General features: G+C 36.5%; 1 protein-coding gene across 2 annotated transcripts; it reads right to left on the bottom strand.

The window, feature by feature from the left end:
• Positions 1 to 357: 357 nt before the first annotated feature.
• On the bottom strand, positions 358 to 8,024 carry RBP4 (retinol binding protein 4). Of its 2 annotated transcripts, XM_084524912.1 has the most exons (6): positions 7,877 to 8,024; positions 7,575 to 7,710; positions 6,778 to 6,914; positions 6,512 to 6,618; positions 4,938 to 5,150; positions 358 to 560 (listed from the first exon to the last, which is right to left on the bottom strand). In XM_084524912.1, the coding sequence occupies exons 2-6, from the start codon at positions 7,701 to 7,703 to the stop codon at positions 547 to 549; spliced, it is 600 nt and encodes a 199-aa protein (XP_084381038.1). In that variant the 5' UTR covers positions 7,704 to 7,710; positions 7,877 to 8,024; the 3' UTR covers positions 358 to 546. The 2 variants fall into 2 exon arrangements, with proteins under 2 accessions (XP_084381038.1, XP_084381037.1); XM_084524911.1 differs by lacking the exon at positions 7,877 to 8,024 and having other exon boundaries at positions 7,575 to 7,757.
• Between the last annotated feature and the right edge of the window lie 11,984 nt (positions 8,025 to 20,008).

The following is a 20,008-nucleotide window of genomic DNA, read 5'->3' as shown; positions in this document are numbered from 1 at the left end:
ATTTCTTTAAAAAGGATGCATTTTTGGTGTCTTCAGTAGTCATAAAATTAAGCAGTGATATATACAGTCATTGAAATTCCTTCCTCCTTTCTAAAATGCTATTGGAAAAGATTTCCAGTATTTCCTAGAAAAAAAAGATGACATCATACTTGAAAAGAAAGTAAGTTTTAGAAAGCAAATACATACATATATATTCCAATTAAAACACCATTAGTCAGAAATTGAAACCAATAACAACAACAAAAAAATTCTTAATTATTGGCATCTGTCAGCAATTTAAAATAGTGCATTATGATAATGGTTTATTAATAAAACCAATGCCTACATATGTACAGATGTGCATACAGACAATTTGCATCCCCTGTAATTTGAGTTTATTAAAATGTTTCATTGGTTTATTAACAAGATGAGCTATGCAGCTCAGATAAATATATTCAAAATCTAAATGAAGCCATCCAAAGGCTTTTCAAAAGAGCACCTGATCAACGTATTAACTTTACATCCATGGTGCTGTCACGTGGTTTACTTCCATATTTTTGGATCTTCTTAAGAGCAAAATCCTGTAACACACAAAAACCCAAATTTAGTTTTTCATCCACATTAGACAAAACTATAATATACACACTTTCACCAAACTTAAAATGAATACGTATTTAATTACTTTTAATATGTTTTTAAGTCCAGTAGTCTGTTGCTTGTAATGATGTGCCAATACTTAGCTCTGCACTTTATAAGCCCAAAGAATTTTCAACTCAAAACAAAACAGGAATTTATCCAATCTGTTAAACCTGTCCTGATCATTTTAATACTTTGACAAGCAAGGCATTGAATAGATCACAGGTAGAAGTGTTATTTATGTACTTAAACAAGCTTCAAAGTATTTTCAATTTTAAAATTATTACTTTAAGTACGTCTTTCAACAAAATTAGAATCTCCTGACCTCCAAAATTTCTAATGGCAATAGTAAATTAGTTGAATTTACTACTCTTTAGCTGAAAATACTGTTATTTAATTCAGAATTTTTGCTTCTAATAAATGCTAAACTGCAGATTTAGTTTTAAATTCTATTAATAACAAGCTCTAAAAGCTTGCTCTGAAAGTAGCCACACTGTGATATCCACTCCCACGTTGAAAAACTTAAAAGCAACTGTGTTATATACTCTGAGAGACTGTGTCAGTGTATACAGTACAGCCGGATGTATATTTGGAAGGGAGCTACCACCAGAAATGCAAGATCAGTTATAACAACAACAAATCCTATGTTTCTCTTTTGCCTAAAACAGCCAGTATACAAAGATATATATAATATATAATATATAATATATAATATATAATATATAATATATAATATATAATATATAATATATAATATATAATATATAATATATAATATATATTATTATTTTTTCCATCAAGGCAAGGTTTGTACATCTATTAGTCTTTTGGGGGTGCATTTAGTACAGTATAAATTAAAAAAGTTATGGATAGATCAACAGAAAAAATATTTAGCTTCAAGACATAGGCAGAGTATGCACAATCAGAAACAGATACAAGCCTATTCTTGCAGTGTCTATTAACTTCAATCAGAATTTTACCACAATAACAGCTTAATACAGGCTTGTGCAGATAATTGAAGTTGGCTCTTTTTGCTAATACTTCTGCAGCTCTTAATAGCAGAATTAAAACTAAAGTAGCAAGGCTCATGCTTCATTTCATGAGGAATTAAGTGATTTTTGTGAGTTTCTAATATAAAGCTTTTAATAATCTTTTGTCAATGTAGCTTGCAGTCATTCTCTCATTTCCAAACATTTTTGATATTCAGGAACTCAGCTTAATGGTACCAGATAATTCAGAATCAACTAACAAAATGGTAATTACGGGTCTGTTCACAGTAATGGAAGAATGCAAATTGCTTGCTCTAAGTTTCATTTATAAATGCTGCAGACAACATTAGAGACCAGACTACCATTTTTCATTTGCAAACAGTATTGGACTCAAATGGTTTTATCAGACACAGCACTCAACACCTAACATCTGAATAATACAAATGAGGATAGGAGAAACAGAACAATATTCAGCAGATCTTGGTAGATTTGATATTTCTGTAAAAAAATGGAGGCAACAACATCAAGTTTTAAATTAAGGTCAGGAAAGTAAAAGAATATTTGGGGCTTAACTTTCAAGAAACATGCTGAGCTTTTATTTTTAAATTACCCTATTGGATCTATATTATGTGAAAAATACAAGCATTCTATTATATGAAAGTTCTAAGATATTTAAAAAGATATGACACAAATTATGAATAAATTAATAAACTCATTTTTTCTTTTTTTTTTTTTTTTGAAGACTGACCTGAGCAAAGTCTATGCTTGCCCACACAAGCAGAGAGAATTGGATAGTAAAGAACTTGCAAACATAGGAACACTTTCTTGCAAGGATTGACAATGCATTTATTGCGTTGTGAGCCTCATGCATCCTAGAAATAATGGAAACACAGATTCTACAGAGCTGAATCAGACTAGTACTGAGACTAGGCCAATGTCCTGATTTTATAGTTGGACAGTAAAAAAAACTTTCTCTGGTTTGACAGAAATGCAAGGAACCACCATAACATACACCTCTCACAGTTAAGAACAACAGCTGTATATCTATACATGTACTTTATCTTAGATTTAATGCAGAAACCTCCATAACATCTCTAATCATCTCATTATTTTGTTTTCTCATCTTCAGAAATTTTAATTTTTGCCATACTTAATTTGAAGAGCAGTAAGTGTGGTATTCAAAACAAGAAAGTATCATCTATTTATATAATAATGTTGTTTATTTTCTATTCTACACTTCATGCAATCAAATACAACATTAACTTTCTGATTGCTGCAGCAAATGAAGCAGAATTTTAATTATATTGTCTGCTGCATCATACAGACGTTTTTCCTATACAAACAGGTCAGAACTCAACAGGTTAAATTTTTTCCTGTGAAGCTTTATTACAAGTCAAAAGCCAATTTCATTTGCATCTGTGATTTCTCTTAAACCTGCTTTAAATACTGTTATGTTGCCTCCAAATTCTCATTCAATTTTTTATTTTATTTTTATTTTTATTTTTATTTTTATTTTTTATTGTTGTCAGGCACTTTTTCCAGGTCACCAATGAGTATACTGGTCACCACTCACCTTAGCACATCTTTCAGGCACCCTGTTATCAGGATACTTACTTTACAACATGGCTATATATTTACTCTCTGTTTATAGATCAGATGAACAGGTAATAAAGACACAAGACCTGACTACTCATCTGTTCTGACTTTCTTTATAGTACACCAAAGTTCCTTCAGTCAATCCCAGTTTATTCCAACATGTTGTTTAGAAAAGCCTTTTATCTTGATTTACAGATTTCAGTGATGAAGACCATGGAACAGCTCTTGATAAATAGTTCCAAAGGTTAACGAACTTTGGAGTTAAACAAATGGCTATTTATTTCTGCTCTGAATGTGTCCAGTTTAAAGTTCCATCCATTTTATTTTATTATTCCTATGTTTGCAAGTCCTTTACTATCCAATTCTCTCTGCTTGTGTGGGCAAGCATAGACTTTGCTCAGGTCAGTCTTCAACCTCTCCTGATGAGAAAACGATCAAGCTTTTTGAAATATTCACTGGGGGACACATTTTGCAAACTCAATCATTTTCGCTGCTTTTCTTTAAAATTTCTAATTCATCCTCAGTACCCTTCCCAGTTACACAAGACATATCAAGTGGACCTATGCCAAGCACAGTATTCTCATATGAATCTGTAAATTCATCTTTGACACCCCTGATTTATGCACTCAAGAATCATGCTAGCTCTTTTGGCCATAGCATTGAATAAGGAGTTCACATTCCACTGATTCACCAGTCAAGTATTCTGTAAATATCTTGTTTTCCAGAATGCAAAGAAAGGAGTGGGGGAAAACTGCTATTTTTTTTGGCCCTAAATATTCTGATCTATCTTCTTCATAATTTACTATTTCCCACTCCATATATAATCTTTATCAGTAAATATACTATGTTTTCTTCCAGATCACTGATTAATCTAGCATAAGTAGTCATTTGGCTTTTCCTAATATATTTTTGAACTTTCTGTGCTGCACTCTACTGGCATAATTTGCTGGATGGACTAAAAACAACTTGAGTCTTTCGCCCCTGTCCCCACCCCTTGAACACTTCTGTTGTGCTGGAAATGTGCACATTGCAAATGTAGCCCCACAGCTTCTCTGCAGTTTTTCAGACCCAAAAGTAGGACGCAAAGATAAGCCACAGAGGAGCTGAGAAGAAGCGAGCTAATCTGTATCACTCCTTGTGTTGCAAGTTCCACTTGATTATATAACTCAAGATAGGGTCATACCTCTAGCATGAGGGATATGTCCCTTTTCCATAAACCTTTGTGAAATGGTTAGCATGAGGACCTGCGAGAAATGGACACCCTCTGCTGATACAAAGTCTGCATCTGTATCCATTCCAAAAATTCTGATTTCCCTTAAAAGCCTTTTGTGAATAATTTTCAAAGAATTTTTTGAAAACACATTCTATTTCTTTCACCAACACTTTTTAAGGAAGGCAAAGAATCATGTTTAAAGAGAGAGAATTTCTCTTTACAGCAACAATGAAGTTTATCCTTACTATGTTTACTCGCATTACATTGATTTGTTTTACAACTTCCTCTAATTATTATTTCAGCTGATGCGATACACCACATAAAAAGCTGTACACCTTAGCTCTCCTTCAGATAACAGAAATAAAAGTTGAAATTAACTTACTACAAGCTCCAGTTTTCACAAGACAATATTACAGCCACTAAGTATAAGACTTCATGTATTTGCTGTTTAATGAGCAACAGACTTCAAGTGCTTTTCTCAGTAAGTCCTGAAATAAAATTGTAAAGAAAAAAAATACTCTTACCATTATGAACGATAACTCTGTATTTTCTGTCCAAGCAGAGGTCTATCTGCCTTTGTCTGACAATCTTCTGTGCCTCTGGAGGCAATCCCTTGGGGTCCCGGGAGAACACAAACGAATAGCTATCAGCACAAGTGCCATCTTCATTTAGCTGGCGGCAGGAATAATGAAGAGCATATGTATCATAATCTGTGTCCACTACCCAGTGATCATCATCTGGAAGAAACCATAGCAAAGAAGCAAAGGAGTTACAGAGACACAAGTAAAATATAATAAACCAATAGAGATCTATAGATCTATAAAGATCAGGGTCATAACTCTATAGAGTTAATACAATGTTAATACAATAACTTTTTTTTTTTTTGTTTAAATAAGCATATATATTAGGGGCAGTGAAGGAGAGAAGAAGAAAGGTTGGCACCACTGCTTCTCCTCTAACATGGGCATTGAAGAAGAGAAGCATGTGGAGTGCAAGTAAACATCTTTTAAATCTATGCCTGAAAATCATTACAAAATATGGCACCAAACACAAAAATAGAACTATGCATTAGAGGAGCTACAGTGAACACTAAGAAGATTTTCTTATTTTAACCAAACAAGGGGTACAGTCAGGAATAGTTAAAAAAAAAAAAAAAAAAAAAAAAAAGAGCTCCTGGTCATGCCAGTCATGCCAGATTACTCAAAAGTCATCACTATTTTCTCTTCAGGGGTGTTACTGAAACCATATTTGTAAGAAAAAAGATTAATGCAGTTGCCAATTGAATTCAGTTATCTTCCCTGTTTCTCCTGTGGGTGGGGACCACAGTTTTTAGGAAGATAGAGCTCCAGATCAGCAAGTAATCTGCAGTATCCGTGAAAACTTGACTCATCAGCATGCTGTGAGGAGATTCAGCAACAATTCAGGAGAAATCGGCATCCAAAACATTCTTTATAACTGTGCTTTTGGAGAGAATGGAGTTTCAATCACTTCCAAATTCTACCTGCTTTTCTTGGAAACAATCCATGGAAATGTCTTGAGCTACAAGTGACTGAATGTCTACTTGGCTCAATAAAGTAATTTTGCATAGGGTCTGAGAAATGACAGGAGAGGAAAATATGAATATATATATATATATACTGGATCATATTTGTTTCTTAGAACAGATAAATCCCTACATTTGCAGATACTGGATTAAGCAAAAAGATTGTAGAAGAATTCTCTTCCCTGCTGGACCAAGTCTGATGTTAGACTTTTTGCAGAGAACAGAGCAATCCAGTAACTGAGTTCTGAATGAAAACAATACTTAAAATACTTTATTTCTTCCAAACAGTGACCTTAGATTATATTGCTGGGTAAGAAACAGAAGAAACACAAAGATATACAGAGGTCTGGTCTTCAGTTTTTTAAACAAAACCAGACAGCTGTCCCATCCAGAAAGAAGTGATTACCCTGTTCATGTTAAGGCTTTGCTATATTATAGTTATTACATGTTTTAAGTGTTTTAGAAATTCAGCACTACTTCTTTCTTCCCAAGCATGGACATTCAACATAACTAGGCCCCTAATTAGCTCTGCATCTTCTATAGCTAAGTACTCACTTCCTTTCTGCAGAAAAGAGGCAACTCCCCAGTACTTCATCTTGAACTTGGCAGGATCATCAGTGTCAGTGAAAGAGCCAATCATATCAGCACAGACATCCCAGTTACTGCAATCAGAGAGAAAGAAAACATCACATTCAAACCTAACAGCACAGATTTGGTGAGACTGTGTGACTACCACAGGGATAGAAGGTAGGATTGAAGCACAAGCAAGCAAAGCAGAAACTTAGTGGAACGGAACAAAAGGAAGACTGCAAAAAACTTACTTGAAGAGTCTGACTCTGCCCTTTGCAGTGGCACTCATCTGTCCATTTTCATCTACAGTAAACTGGGCTACCACATTGTCCTGCAGGAACAGCCCCTCGGGATCTTTTTTTGCCATGGCATACCAGGTGCCGCTGTACTGCAAGGAAATGAGAAAGGCTGCAGTTAGCCCTAGAAGTATGGAGAACATTACAAACAGACGTTACAATTTAGGGTTGGGTGACAGAGGGAAGGACATGAAGATCTTTGACACCATGCCTTAAAGTTGTACCTGAAAAACAAATTTAAGTCTTCTAACATCTAGCATGTCCTAGTGCAGACAAAAGAAAGAATTTACTTTTTTTTTTTTTTTTTTTTTTTTTTTTTTTTTTTTTTTTGTGTGTGTGTGTATCTTTTTTTGTATTTACAGTTCTCCTGTACTGAGAACAGAGAATTTGGTGGGAGCAGAACAACTGGCACATGTTGACAAATCTACATATAAATATGATTTTCCTTTGTAATGTTGCCTGAAAACACCAGGCATTTTTCATAAAAACAATGGAGTCACTACACTCCTTTTCCATTTAGACCATATAGTTTGAGAGCAGCCTGCTTGACCTACATTTCTGCAATATTCCTGTATTGGTTGCATCAGGATCCATCACTGTGGAGTTGTGGGCAACATCACACACACCTGCTGTTTCTCAGTATTGCAATCCGTGACTTTGAGTAAAAATGTGACCACACGATGCCAGATGTTGTAGCCTGGGAAGGGCAGCTAGGCAAGACATCACAGATCCAGAAGAGAAAAAAGCTTTACCCTGTTCTTGTCGAAGTTCTCCTTGACTTTGAAGCTGCTCACCCGGCAGTCCCGCTCTGCCATGCTGCTGCCCAGGAAGGTGAGTGCCAGCAGCAGCAGACAGGGCAGAGCTCTCCTGGTGTAGGCCATCCTATCCCTACAGCAACAGCAAGAGACAAAGAACAGCATCAGCAATGGGCTCCATCAGACACCTGGGGAAGGGAGGAGGGTTGTCCTGACAGGTCCCCAGGGCATTGTGCAGTTTTCCCTGATGCAGGCAAGGCGCCCAGTGCCCCCCAGCCCACCCCAGCAGGGTCCCTTACAGCCAGTGCCAGTCCCTGCAGCCTCTCAAGATCTGTGTGTTGGGGGCAGTGGCCAGGCCACCCAGACAGGGAATGCTTTATGTAGTCCTGGGGCTTTCGCAATCCCCTGAGGAACAAAGCCAGAGTTGGAGGGGGAGTAGGAAGGTGGATTGATGCATGCTGCAGTCTGGGGCCCCTTCACAATGGCCCCTTGCATAATACCCATGGGCTCAGGTGGTCTTTGACCTTTACCTGAAGCCAAGCGGGTGCTAGGATCGAATGCCTCTCTGGTTTTCCTAACCCAAAGGCAGAGCTCACACTGGAGGGAAGGGGTGTGCACGTGTGTGGATAGAACAACGGGAAGGAGAGGCACCCCACCTTTTCACAGCAGGGGACACAGCCGCCTCCACCTTCTCTGCCATTTTACCCTGCAGCCCAAAGTACTTCTTGCCCAATGTGCCAGTTACAAGGTGCAGGCTTGTTTCCTCCACCTCCTCCCCAAATTTCTTTCCTCTCACCCCCCAGTAAACAGTGGCAACCATCATACAAGTTTCTGCTACCATCTCTGAAAGCCTCTTCAGATCCACACTAATGGTTCCCTTCTGCATCCCAAAGGATGGCTCTGGTGCCAAAACTACCTCTCAGGAGAAGGATCTGAGGCCCTGAAAAACCTCAAAAAGGCAGAACACATTTATGTGGCCCTGCAAATACCTGAGAGCATGTACACACCACATCTGGTCCTTTTAGCATCAAATATAAATCAGAGCTTCCAGAATTTCTATTTTGTTTTTGACAAGCTGTTTTCAGTTATATAAACCATTATTGTTTTAGCCTGTTCAGGCAAGTTTTGCTGCCTGTCAGTCAATATTTGTTCTATAGTTTCAACATCTTTAGGAAGCATTAGAGAAAACCTGTTAATTATTTTCTAGATATGTAATCTGAGTAGGGTAGGAATGATCGTTACCAAGAGAACTCATTCACCTACTTATTTCACCTTCCAGTTTTTGAAAGAATAAAGGCAGAAGCCTGTTAGGGGAAGGGTTTGTGTTCATTACTTTCAGAATTAAATAAAAATATAATTCAAATATGGAGATATTGATGAAGCATAAAAATATTTCAATAGTGGGTGTACAGAAATAAAAGTTTATTCAGCAGTTTCCAAGAAATGTTTCACCCTTCTGTTCCTTTTATATAGTAAAAAAAATTAAACTTTTTACTGTTGCTGCCCTTTACAATCTTTTTCATATGTAATGCACACAGTGGCTGGGTTTATATGCTATTCTTTTTTTTCTGCTTTGCATTGGAACCTTTTTGCATAGAGAGTACTATGTTTTTCTTCACACTCTCAAACATAAAATGCTCTGGGCTGTTAAAGTCTGTTCTGAAGCCTTTGATTCCCTGGATATCATCAGACACTTTATATTATATTTAATGTTAAACTGTTAAACTTTTTTTTTTTTTTTTTTTTTTTTTTTTGAGTAAAGAAACTATTTAACACAGGTAACCAGAAAAATTCAATGGATATTAATTGTCTTAAAACGTTCAACAGTAGCCTTTCAAAAAGCCAGTATTTACATTTTTAAATGAGATTTCAGGTTTGCTAATTTCCACACAGACTGAGGAGCAACAGAAATCTATATCCTGCTAGCAAGCTTTAAAACCTTGCACCATCATCTAGCAATGGTGTTATATATACAGATTTTTACAAAAGTTTTAAAAAGCACACACTAGTATTAATATATGAATTCATCATATTTACAAGATCAAAATCAACATGGATTTTCTTCATTCAGTTTCACATGACTGAAAGATAATGGCTTTATTTATAAACTTTAAATTTCTTACTGTCTTTATTACCAAAGAAAACAATTCTCTCTTTATTCTCTGCCAGTTTGTAAAACATTGTTATTTCTCTTACTTTTGTCTTCTTCAAAAATCTGTATACAGATTTATAATCCCAGAGAGGTTCTTTCAGGATCAAACCTATACCTACAAAGTTTTGTCGATAACATAATTATCCATGAAAAATCTATGGCAGAGGTTTTCAAAGGTGTCTATGGTCATGCATCCAAATTAATCAAAATCTGATGAGATCTGGCAACCTCTGAAAATCTAGGTCACTAGTCCCATTATACTTGCAATGTTGTCCTCAGCAGCTTTACAGAAAGGAGACCAATCCAAGTTTCACCAAAATGAAAATTTGCTTCTGTTAATTTTTTATAAAATCAGTTCTAAATATATATTAGAGCCATTTCAGTCTCTTAAATTAATCTGAGGTCATCAACAATAATAAATCAAAATAATTGTATTTTGTATCAGCCATGGCACAGCATTTCTTTAACTGTGTGCCTCCGATGACCTCAGCAATGTTTGGCAGCTCATCTGGTGGAGGTGCCTGGCAAAGACTTAGCAATTATAACTTATCATTCATTCAGTTCCTCAGGCCTGGGATCTCTACAAACTCCAGGAAATGCCAGAGAAAACCCTTTTTCTGAACTGCTGTCATCGTGGATTTGTGGCAGTGCAGTCACACCAGTATTTCTAAGTCAGATCTCAACAACTGCAGAAGAGGACCTGGACAAGTCAGTAGGATTTGAGGTCATATTGGAAAAGTCTGGCTCTCTGCCTCATCTGGTTTGCCTGTATTTCCAACTCTGCCTAGCTGAGACACGGCTAACATTGATGAAGTCCTTTCACAAATGCTGGTAAAGCGCTCCTTTGGTTCAATGAGACAAACTTTTTAGGCAAAAAGGCTCCTCTGCTAAGCCAGTTATATCAGGATTGGTATTGTAGTGGAGGAAGGAGGGGAGGCTGCTGGCAGGCTAGCATTGTTATGGCAATTCAAGGGTGAATTTTTTCTCAGTCCTAACAGATGCAGCTATGCCAGCTAAACTCATATGTAAACTGATAAACAGTGCCTCAGTTAATCATTTGGATTGACTTGGGATATGGGCTCTGTTGAGAAATGGTGCCAGCAAGTGATCCTCATCTAGATCTTTGGAACCAGGATATAGCCTTTGCAGGTTTCTACTTCTCAGGCAAACAGAGAGGAACAGAATTTGGGCAAGGATTTCAACTGAATCTGAGACCAACATGCAGAGATCAAGTAAATGGCATCAAATGATTGATGGATTCTGGGAAAGCTTAGACAATTAAATTTAAAAGATTAATTGAAATATCAATAACATAAACATGGAAATAGCTTCTAATGTAAGACATAAATTAACAAAACTTGTGCTGAGTTGCCAACTTGATAAATTTCATATATGACTTTCCATTCCAACATTTGAAACTGGCAGCATATTTTGAATATTACAGAAAGTTTTTAAAAGTGGGTATGTATTTCTTAAAACTATTTAATTGAGGATGAAAGAAGCCTTCTACCTTTGCCATAAAGGGTTAGCTTCTGGCAGTGATTTTGCATTTAGATTATTTTTTACAATAATAGCTCGTAAAATTCTGTAATATTTTCCATTAGGAATAATGACAGAAAATATGCAGAAAAGGTGAGATTTTCAGAGCAAATGGCAGAAAAAAGCTTTCATTGTAGGACCTATTTTAGTTTCACTTATAATTGCATAATAAAAAAGGAGTGAGAGTCAAATTACCATTTAAAATTTTTTTAATGCTGAAACATTGAAGCTTTAAATATTAAAATAACTAGATTTTTATTTATGGTCACAAGAGTAAGTCTATCTCTTAGGAGAAAGCTGACTCAAAGAACTGGTAAGAGGAAACAGAGCATCCATTTCCAGCCAGACTGCACACCAACTGAGAGGCTTCGTGCTGTGTTTGCATGGTTATTTATTTATGGAGTGCCATGCACAAACACGGGTATCCATTAAACTCTCAGAGGCAGATTTTGCAGAGGAACGACTGAGTGCTGTGTGCACAGAGCGGTGGATACGAGCGGAGCCCCAGCCTTGTGGAACCAGGCTCTTACGAACAAAGGACAACAACTAGTGTGAGCTGAGCCAAGGAGCTCCGTGTACTTTGCAAGGGACAGCTATGTACACTGTCACCATCACAACTGTTCCCCTTGGTGGCAGTCTGAGTACAGAGGTCAAGGACAGCATTAAACTGAAAATACAGGTCTTTGCACCATGCCAGCCTGTGCGCTGCATGTTTTTGTAATTTAATGACGTGATACTCTGCTTGAAGGAGTATATTTACACTGGACTCTTTATAAAAAAAAATAATAAACTTAATTTAAAGTGGTGACTTTATTCTCTTCACCAAACATTGGTAGGGATTGTGATTCTGAAGTGTTTTTCTAGATGTCCTACTAAAATGAAAATAAACTTGAAAGAAAGATGTAGAGATGTCTCTGCCAACAGGCTGGCCAAGCTAGTGCAAAGAGTTTTAACCCATGAGTGACAGGGCAGGGGATGACACCCAACAATCGAGTGAGTCTTGAAATCAAATAGAAAAGTCAAAATTCAAGTGTATGCACATAAATAAAAGGATGCCTACAGGACATTGTCATGGGGGGAGCTCTCAGACCTCCTCTGGGAAATCAGCATGACCAGGCACCTCTCTTACACACCTGTACACTAACACATACGGCATGGGGAACAAGCAGGAGGAGCTGGAGATGTCATGAGGTAGCTGACACAGCTGGAGTGCTGGATACAGGCTCTGAAGGAACGACAGGCCAGGGTGGCAAAGAAGGTGAATCACCCTTTATGTGAGAAATAAGTGGGGCTGGATAGGGCTCTGCCTTGGGATGGATGATGATCCAGGTAGGATTAGGGAGCACATTGACTATAACCTTCTGACATAGATGATTGAGGAAGCAATGGGGGGAAACACTCTGCTAAACCTGATTCTTAAAAACAAGAAAGAAATGGTTGGAGATGTGAAGGTCAAGGGCAGCCTTGGCTGCAGTGAAATGAGATGGTGGGGTTCAGGTTCCTGAGAAGAGGGAACAAGATGGATAACAACCCTAGGTATCAGGAGGATGGATTTTGGCCTATTCAGGACCAAAGTTCAGGGCCAACTTTGAAGACCACAGAACTGTGCGGAATGGCTGGTACACCAGAGGGTTGTGCTGCCATTCAGAGGGACCTCCACAGGCTGGAGGAATGGGCCAGCAGAAATCTCATGAAGTTCAGCAAAAGAAAATGTGAAGTCCTACACCTGGGGAGGAAAAACCCCATGCACCAGAATGGACTGGGGTCTGACCATCTAGGAAGCAGCTCTGCAGAAGACTAAGTGGTCCTGGTAGACAAGAAGTTGAATGTGAACCAGTAACACGCCTTTGTAGCAAACACTAGCAGCCTCCTGGGTTGCATTCGGAAGAGTGTTGGCTCTTTAGTCAGCACTGGTGAGAGACATCACATAGAATTTTTGTCCCATAAGTCCATAAAGTCTGGGTAGGCCTTTTATTACAAAATGATGAAAGAGGGGGGAAGATGCAGATGCCTGTGCAGATAGGCAAGACTGCTTCTGAATTGGCTGAAGGGTGCTCTTTCCTACTGCCCATTTAGCATACTACTTCTGCAGCACGCCAAGTTCATACCACCCAGAATCAAGGAAGCAAGTTCAAAACTCACTTTTGTATGTTCATTTCATTAGCAAGCTTCGGAGAGCCCACAAAAGCAAATTACAAAACAAAACTAAAACAGTAACAACAAACCCCACAACTTACAAAAGTCAGTATCTCTACTTGTTTAGTCTATGTCCAGACACAGATCCATGAATACACTGACTTATGATAAAAAGCTAGCTTCTTCTTTTCTCTAATAAGTTTCGATTGAGATGAATTTAAAGCAGGTCTAATTATGCTCAAATTGGAATTATAAAATCATAGAAATTCTCCGTGAAATAAACCTTTACAGCTAATGGCACCACTCTATCTGAGACTAATGAACCCTCCTAGACAACACTGTGCTGCAGGGACAATGTAAATCCAAGCCTTGTTCATGTGTCTTTAAAGAGCTTAGGGGAGAACCCAGATTTGAAGAGATGGATATTAATCCCCAGTGTACTGGCCAGCTTTCAGGTTGGGGAACTACAAGCCAGCAGCTGTATTTTTCTTGTCATTTCAATTACTCTTAACTTTCTGCTCCAAATATTTTATAGAGTAAGTGCATGCCTGGTGTAAACAGCAGGTACATTTAACTCTGGAAGCAGGTGCCTTTCAGTGATGATTAGCTGGGATGTTTAATAGTTTTTGGCATATGGTTGCAGCCTTGTATGTTTGTGAAAGCATTTTGGAGCACTTAGAGTGACAGGCAAAATTGTTTTGCTCAGAGGGAAAAGAAAACAAAAAATACCTGTCTGCTATATGTAATCATACAATAAACAGTGTAACACACCAAAAGCTTCTGTATTAGTTACATCTGCTTTTGGGCGGGTTTACTGTCATTAAGCTACACGTGGCTTGTCCTTGACACAGACCAGAGCGATGGCATACAGTGGGTAAACCCTGTATCCACAGCTGCTTTCTGACAGGTGGAAAAGCAGCTGCTCAGAGAATGGAGCTGGTGATTGGCATGCAAAGTGTGGGAAACCTCTCAAAGTCAGCTCTTTCATCTCTATTAACCACTTCAAAGCCTCTACTTTACAGTATTTTTCAGTAAACTAATCTAAATTAAACCAAGCTCTGCACCTTACAAATGTTACTCACAGCATGTAATTGTGGCATAGCACCTACAGTGTAATTATTAGGATCTGACTCCTTTTCAGGGGATGTCCGCACAAAACTTTAGGATGGCATTTACTGTAACAAACAATTCAAGTTGAAACATGAAACAGTAACCAACAGCAACTCACAGTCATCAGTAAATGCCAAGGAAAAAAAAAAAAAAAAAAAAAAAAAAAAAAAAAAAAAGAGAGAGAGAGAGAGAGAAAGAAAGAAAGAAAAAATCAAGGATCAGCTTCTTCTGATTATCCTTGCTGTTTTTCCTGCCTTACAAATAATTTCTATAAAGTAACGCTCTGTGTAAACAGGAAGGCATTCAGGGGGAAATATTGTCCAGAGTAGTGCCCAAGGAAAGGAAGAGTGCCAAAGAGCAATTTAGAAGCAATTTGCCTTTGGAAAACATTTTCTTGGCAATAGATAGAAATACGTTATCAATAATTACCTTTTTAATACATTGTCATAGCTCTGTTTTATTGGAAGGTTTCTTCACAGTGGAAGCTTTGCAATTATTTCTCTACTAGCTACCTACTTTTGACATTACTTTGAGCAGATCGGTAAGAAATAAAAGTGAGATTTTGTTATTTTAAATCTAAAATAATAGAATCATAGAATAGCTCAGGTTGGAAGGGACCTTAAAGATCACCTGGTTCCAACCCCACTGCCATAGCCAGGGATGCCACACACTAGATCAGGTTGCCCAGGGCCCCATCCAACCCGGCCTTGTACACCTCCAGAGATGGGGCATCTACAGCCCCTTGGGGCAACCTGCCCAGCCCTCCACCACTGTCGTGGTGAAGAATCTCCTCCGAACACTGAATCTAAATCTTCCCTCACCCAGTTTAAAACTTGTCCTATCACATGTAAATTGTACTATACTATCTCATAGCTCATAATTGTACTATATTATCTCATATTATCTATGTTAGTTGTAATATATTATCTCAACTTCTAGATTGAGATTTTTTACATGTTTAAATGCTTTTTAGATTAGAGAAACCAACATAAAATGTACTTGCTAAGAGAGGAAAGGAAAGCATTAGATTTAAATAGGCAAAATGAATGCAAATTCTCTGCAAAATATGACTCCTTTTTGATATGGTCTAAGAACTTATGGCAAGTTGTCAGCTGAGCCTTATAAAATCAGAATTGTTTGTTATTGCAAAACTCTCAGACACCCCACAGAACATTAAAAAAATATGTATTGACAATAAAAAAGAAAAACAGAAAAACTCTGTGAACATTTCTGTATGCACAAAAGTTTCCTAAGCCTTCTCCACATACATGCTAATCATCTGCTGCAATATTCCTGTAACATGCATATAAATATTAACCCCATTTTACTGGTGGGAAACAGTAATAAAAAATGGTGAGGTAAACTAAGATCATCAAGAAATAAAGAGGGGATGAGATGAAGATTAAAAAGCTTCTGTCCTTTGCACAGTCCGTATACTAAAATTCATGCCAAGCTACCAAGAAATCCATCATGGTCAAAGCTGTGGTGCATCTGGCAGCCCAGGTTCACTCCTCCATGCTAGACTGACTGCTTACTTTATGAACCCTTCCCTAGAGGTTAAAATCTCTACTTGTTTCATGAAACTCCAAAGATAATCTTTGGAAGTTTTAAGGGATCATGAAAACTTGCAGTCATATGGAAAAAGCAGCTAACTTACTGTTTTCAGCATTTGCATTTTTAAGATTACTTTTTCAAGTAGAAAATTGTTTTAAAAGAAACACAAAAGTTGAAGTTGAAAAGCAAAGTTGAAGCATCCGCAAAAATACCAGATCAGTGATACCAAAACATATCAGTGCCAGAGAACTGGCTGCATCAGTGGCACACAGTACTGATTGTAAATATCTATAGAAGCCATTCTCACAGCCTAGCCATTTAGAAAAAAATAATGTATTTCTGAACAATTATTTCTTCTATATCCAGACATTGGCCACAAAATCATCCACGCATAAAGCCATGCAATTGAAATAAACACATTTGATCTATATTTCTTCTGAAAATCATAACTGAATAAACCACAATAATTGCTGTCAAGACAGACAGATACACTGAGACACAAACACTGAGCTGAACTGGGAAACCTTATAAATACCTTTGACATTTACGTGCTGCTGGATTCTATTTAAATAACCACGTCTGTCAGTTATCCTTCTTAGGAATTTCCATGTATCACAAGGGCTCAGCAATGGTCTACTACTAAGAACTATTCTATAAATAGTTTTGATTTCTGTGGTGACTATGAACATGAAAGGAAAATGGCATCACAATGTACATCACAGAGTAAAAATATTTCCAATATTCTCTGAAATGAAAACAATTTGAAAAATATAGCACCATGTTCATCCTGTTTTTAAATCAAACCATCTTAGCATGAAAAAGGAACAAAGCCAAAAATATATTAGTTTTGCCTTCAAAAATTCAATGAAAATGATTGCGCAAGGTTAGCTTCCAGTGGTAAACCTCCAGGTGAATAATGGATCCTAAATTAAAACCTATTTCCTTAAAAGGTGATCTTATTGACAATTACTAGGAGGGATGATAGCAAAACCAAATTCAGAAGACCTTCGTTCTGGAAACATGAAATAATTTTTGGTATACTTTATGATAAACTTAAATATAAATATGAATCTGCATTACTAAATATAAATGTGCAGAAAATGAGAATAGAATTGGAATAGAAATATATGCCTTATTCTAGCATATTAGAATGACAGATCATATTAGAAGGACAGATCTCCGAACTAATCTAATTTCCAAAATTCATTAAAGTACTAACATTAGTAAAACAAAACAAACAAAAATCACCAATATAGATACAGTATATTTTCCTAACTCTAAAATTAGGACTTACACAAAAGTTATAAAAGCAAACTTTTTTAACTTTTATTGAATGATTTCAACTTCTTGGTTTGCCTTAGTATTCAGTTAATAAATATATAGATAGAGTTTATTATGAAACATAACATGACTAGTATAGCAATTATTGAAAAAAGCCAACTTAAACATCTTTCAGATATAAACCTCATAAAGAACTTCTATTGATTTATGATTCTTCTTTCACAAGCACTTAACATCAAGAGTGCAATTCTAAGAGTGAATCTTAATTAAGAGAAAAAAAAAAATTTTGATTATTTAAGAATGATTATAGGACAACTCAGACAAATCTGAAATTACTAAATAGCATAATTTATCATTTGTAAAAAAACACTGGTCATAATGAAGATGTGGTGGAATCATGATAAGCAGTTTATGTGTCCTTTCATATGGAAGAAAATGGGCATACATGAAAATAAAATTGCTAGGTACCTTACAAAAACTTACAAAATCGTTGACTTTTACAAAACCAGAAAAAAACACAATACTAATACTTTTAAAACTAGATGAAAATATTTGTGTACATGCCATTTCATAACACAAAGAAATAGGATTTAAGTCATGGTTAATTCAAGAATCTGCTAGTCAATAAAAAAGATCATGAACAAATCAGTGTGGTTTGAAGCAGAATGACAATATCATGCTGAACCTGTTCTTTTGGGAATCTAACTGAAACAGTACATAAAACACATTTTTAATCAAACATATATAATTACGCAACTCTACAACTCTAAGTTTCCAGGAAAGTTTCCAGAGTACTGTGAATGTACCTCAGCTGACACTGTCTCTGGTTCAGATCATAGTCCAAGCCATTGTGTGTTATTAACATGGTCAAACTAAAGATGAATTATGAGGGAGTTTCTAATGAAGACCCATGTTATTGTGCAATATTTGGGAAATGTCATTATATGTACAAAAATGGTAACAATAGAGGTCAGGAGGAATCCTTGACTTTATAATTTTATTTTATTTTATTTTTTTTTTTTTTTGTGGCAGAAAGTGTCCTTGCAAAAATCTATGAAACGGAATTTTTACTGCTAAAAATTTGTTTTTGAAAATCTAACAATGTTCATTCATCACTACCTATAATATGTTATTTCTTAAATTCTGTATTTATAGCTAAATATTAAGCCCATATTCATTGATATTCATTGATACTTTTATTAAAGGGTAAAAGATAACAGGCTTTTAAAAGTTCCATTAAATGCTCATGCCTTATGATTCTCAAGAACATTACATGTTCTTAGCCTCAGCAAGAAGAAGGAAAACTAGATGTTACCAGAACTGAAATATGTTACTACAAACTGACTTTCTCTCCTGTACCCATGGAACTCCTGAGGGCTATTTCCCTTCTTTTAAATAAACTTATTAGAATCATAGAATGGTTTGGGTTGGAAGGAACCCTAACCTAGTTCCAATCCCCTGCCATGGGCAGGGACACCGTCCACTAGATCAGGCTGCTCAAAGTCCCATCCAACTTGGCCATGAACACTTAAACAGTTCAATACTTATTAGTGAAAAATGGAGCAGACCTAAAGCTGCCTTCATCTTCTTTGCACTCCCCCTTTACAGAAAATGCATGTGAGTCATCATGAACTCCCAAATGTAAGAAACTTTAAACATGTTATAAAGCTATGACCAGCCTCAACGTTCCCTCTTTGCATGGAATTTGTCAGTTACTGCAATTTTTATGCTATTTAATGGAGCAGAGATCTCCCACTTTTTCCTCAAAAAGGCACATGAAGAAACTGCATTACTTGCAGGACCCTGTCTGATCATTTATACTTTATTTATACTAAGAGTTTGACTGGCTTTTGAACTTAATTTTGTATTCAAGCCATTTTTAAATTTTACTCGTTCATTTAGATTATATCTATTCTTGAAAAAAGTTACATATAAGTCATATCTGTCTGTGCTGAGTCAAATTCTGGTCCTTTACTAGATCAAGCTCAAACTGTTTTAAGGTCTTTAGGATTTTACCTGTTTTATGCATGTATAGCTTGTTAATTATTTACTTTTAGTAATATAATTTCAATCATCTCCTGACTTACTGAAGGAAAACTGATTTTTGCAATTAAGAAAAACACTGTAACATTGTTTTCCTCCCTTTAAGCACTTTACACAAATACACGTGTACATGTCAGCCCACGTGTATTATGTGGACTAAATAGCTAAGTGGAATTCCTCATATTAAGTTGCAATGGAAAATTGTGTGTATAGTACAATATATATACTATGAATGAAGGAGAGATCTTTTATGTATACATATCTGCACCTCAGTCAATTTTAAAAGGTCTGAGAACTCATTGGTTTGTTTCAAATACTAAAACGACTCCCTTAGGATTTATGAGCTAAGAATGCTTAGGGGTTTAGTGTCCTGACATCTCTTTAATTAGCAGTCTCCAAGATCTCACACTAAGAAGATGCTAAGCCAGTGCCTTCTGTCATATCTCAAGAGTTTCAGAAGGCTTGGAAGCCACAGAGGAAGCAGAATGTACTATGCCTGATAGTTATACAGTATGTACAACGTACCATTTTCTTACTAGTACCTAACTTCTTGCTACCGCTCCTGCTTTGATGGTGATGAAGTTCTGAAAGAAATCCTAAGAACAATCCAGCCAAA

The sequence above is a fragment of the Aythya ferina genome, assembly GCF_964211825.1.
Source record: "Aythya ferina genome assembly, chromosome: 7".
NCBI lineage: Eukaryota > Metazoa > Chordata > Aves > Anseriformes > Anatidae > Aythya > Aythya ferina.
The sequence above is the reverse complement of the archived record's forward strand: the minus strand, read 5'-3'. Positions and strand labels throughout refer to the sequence as shown.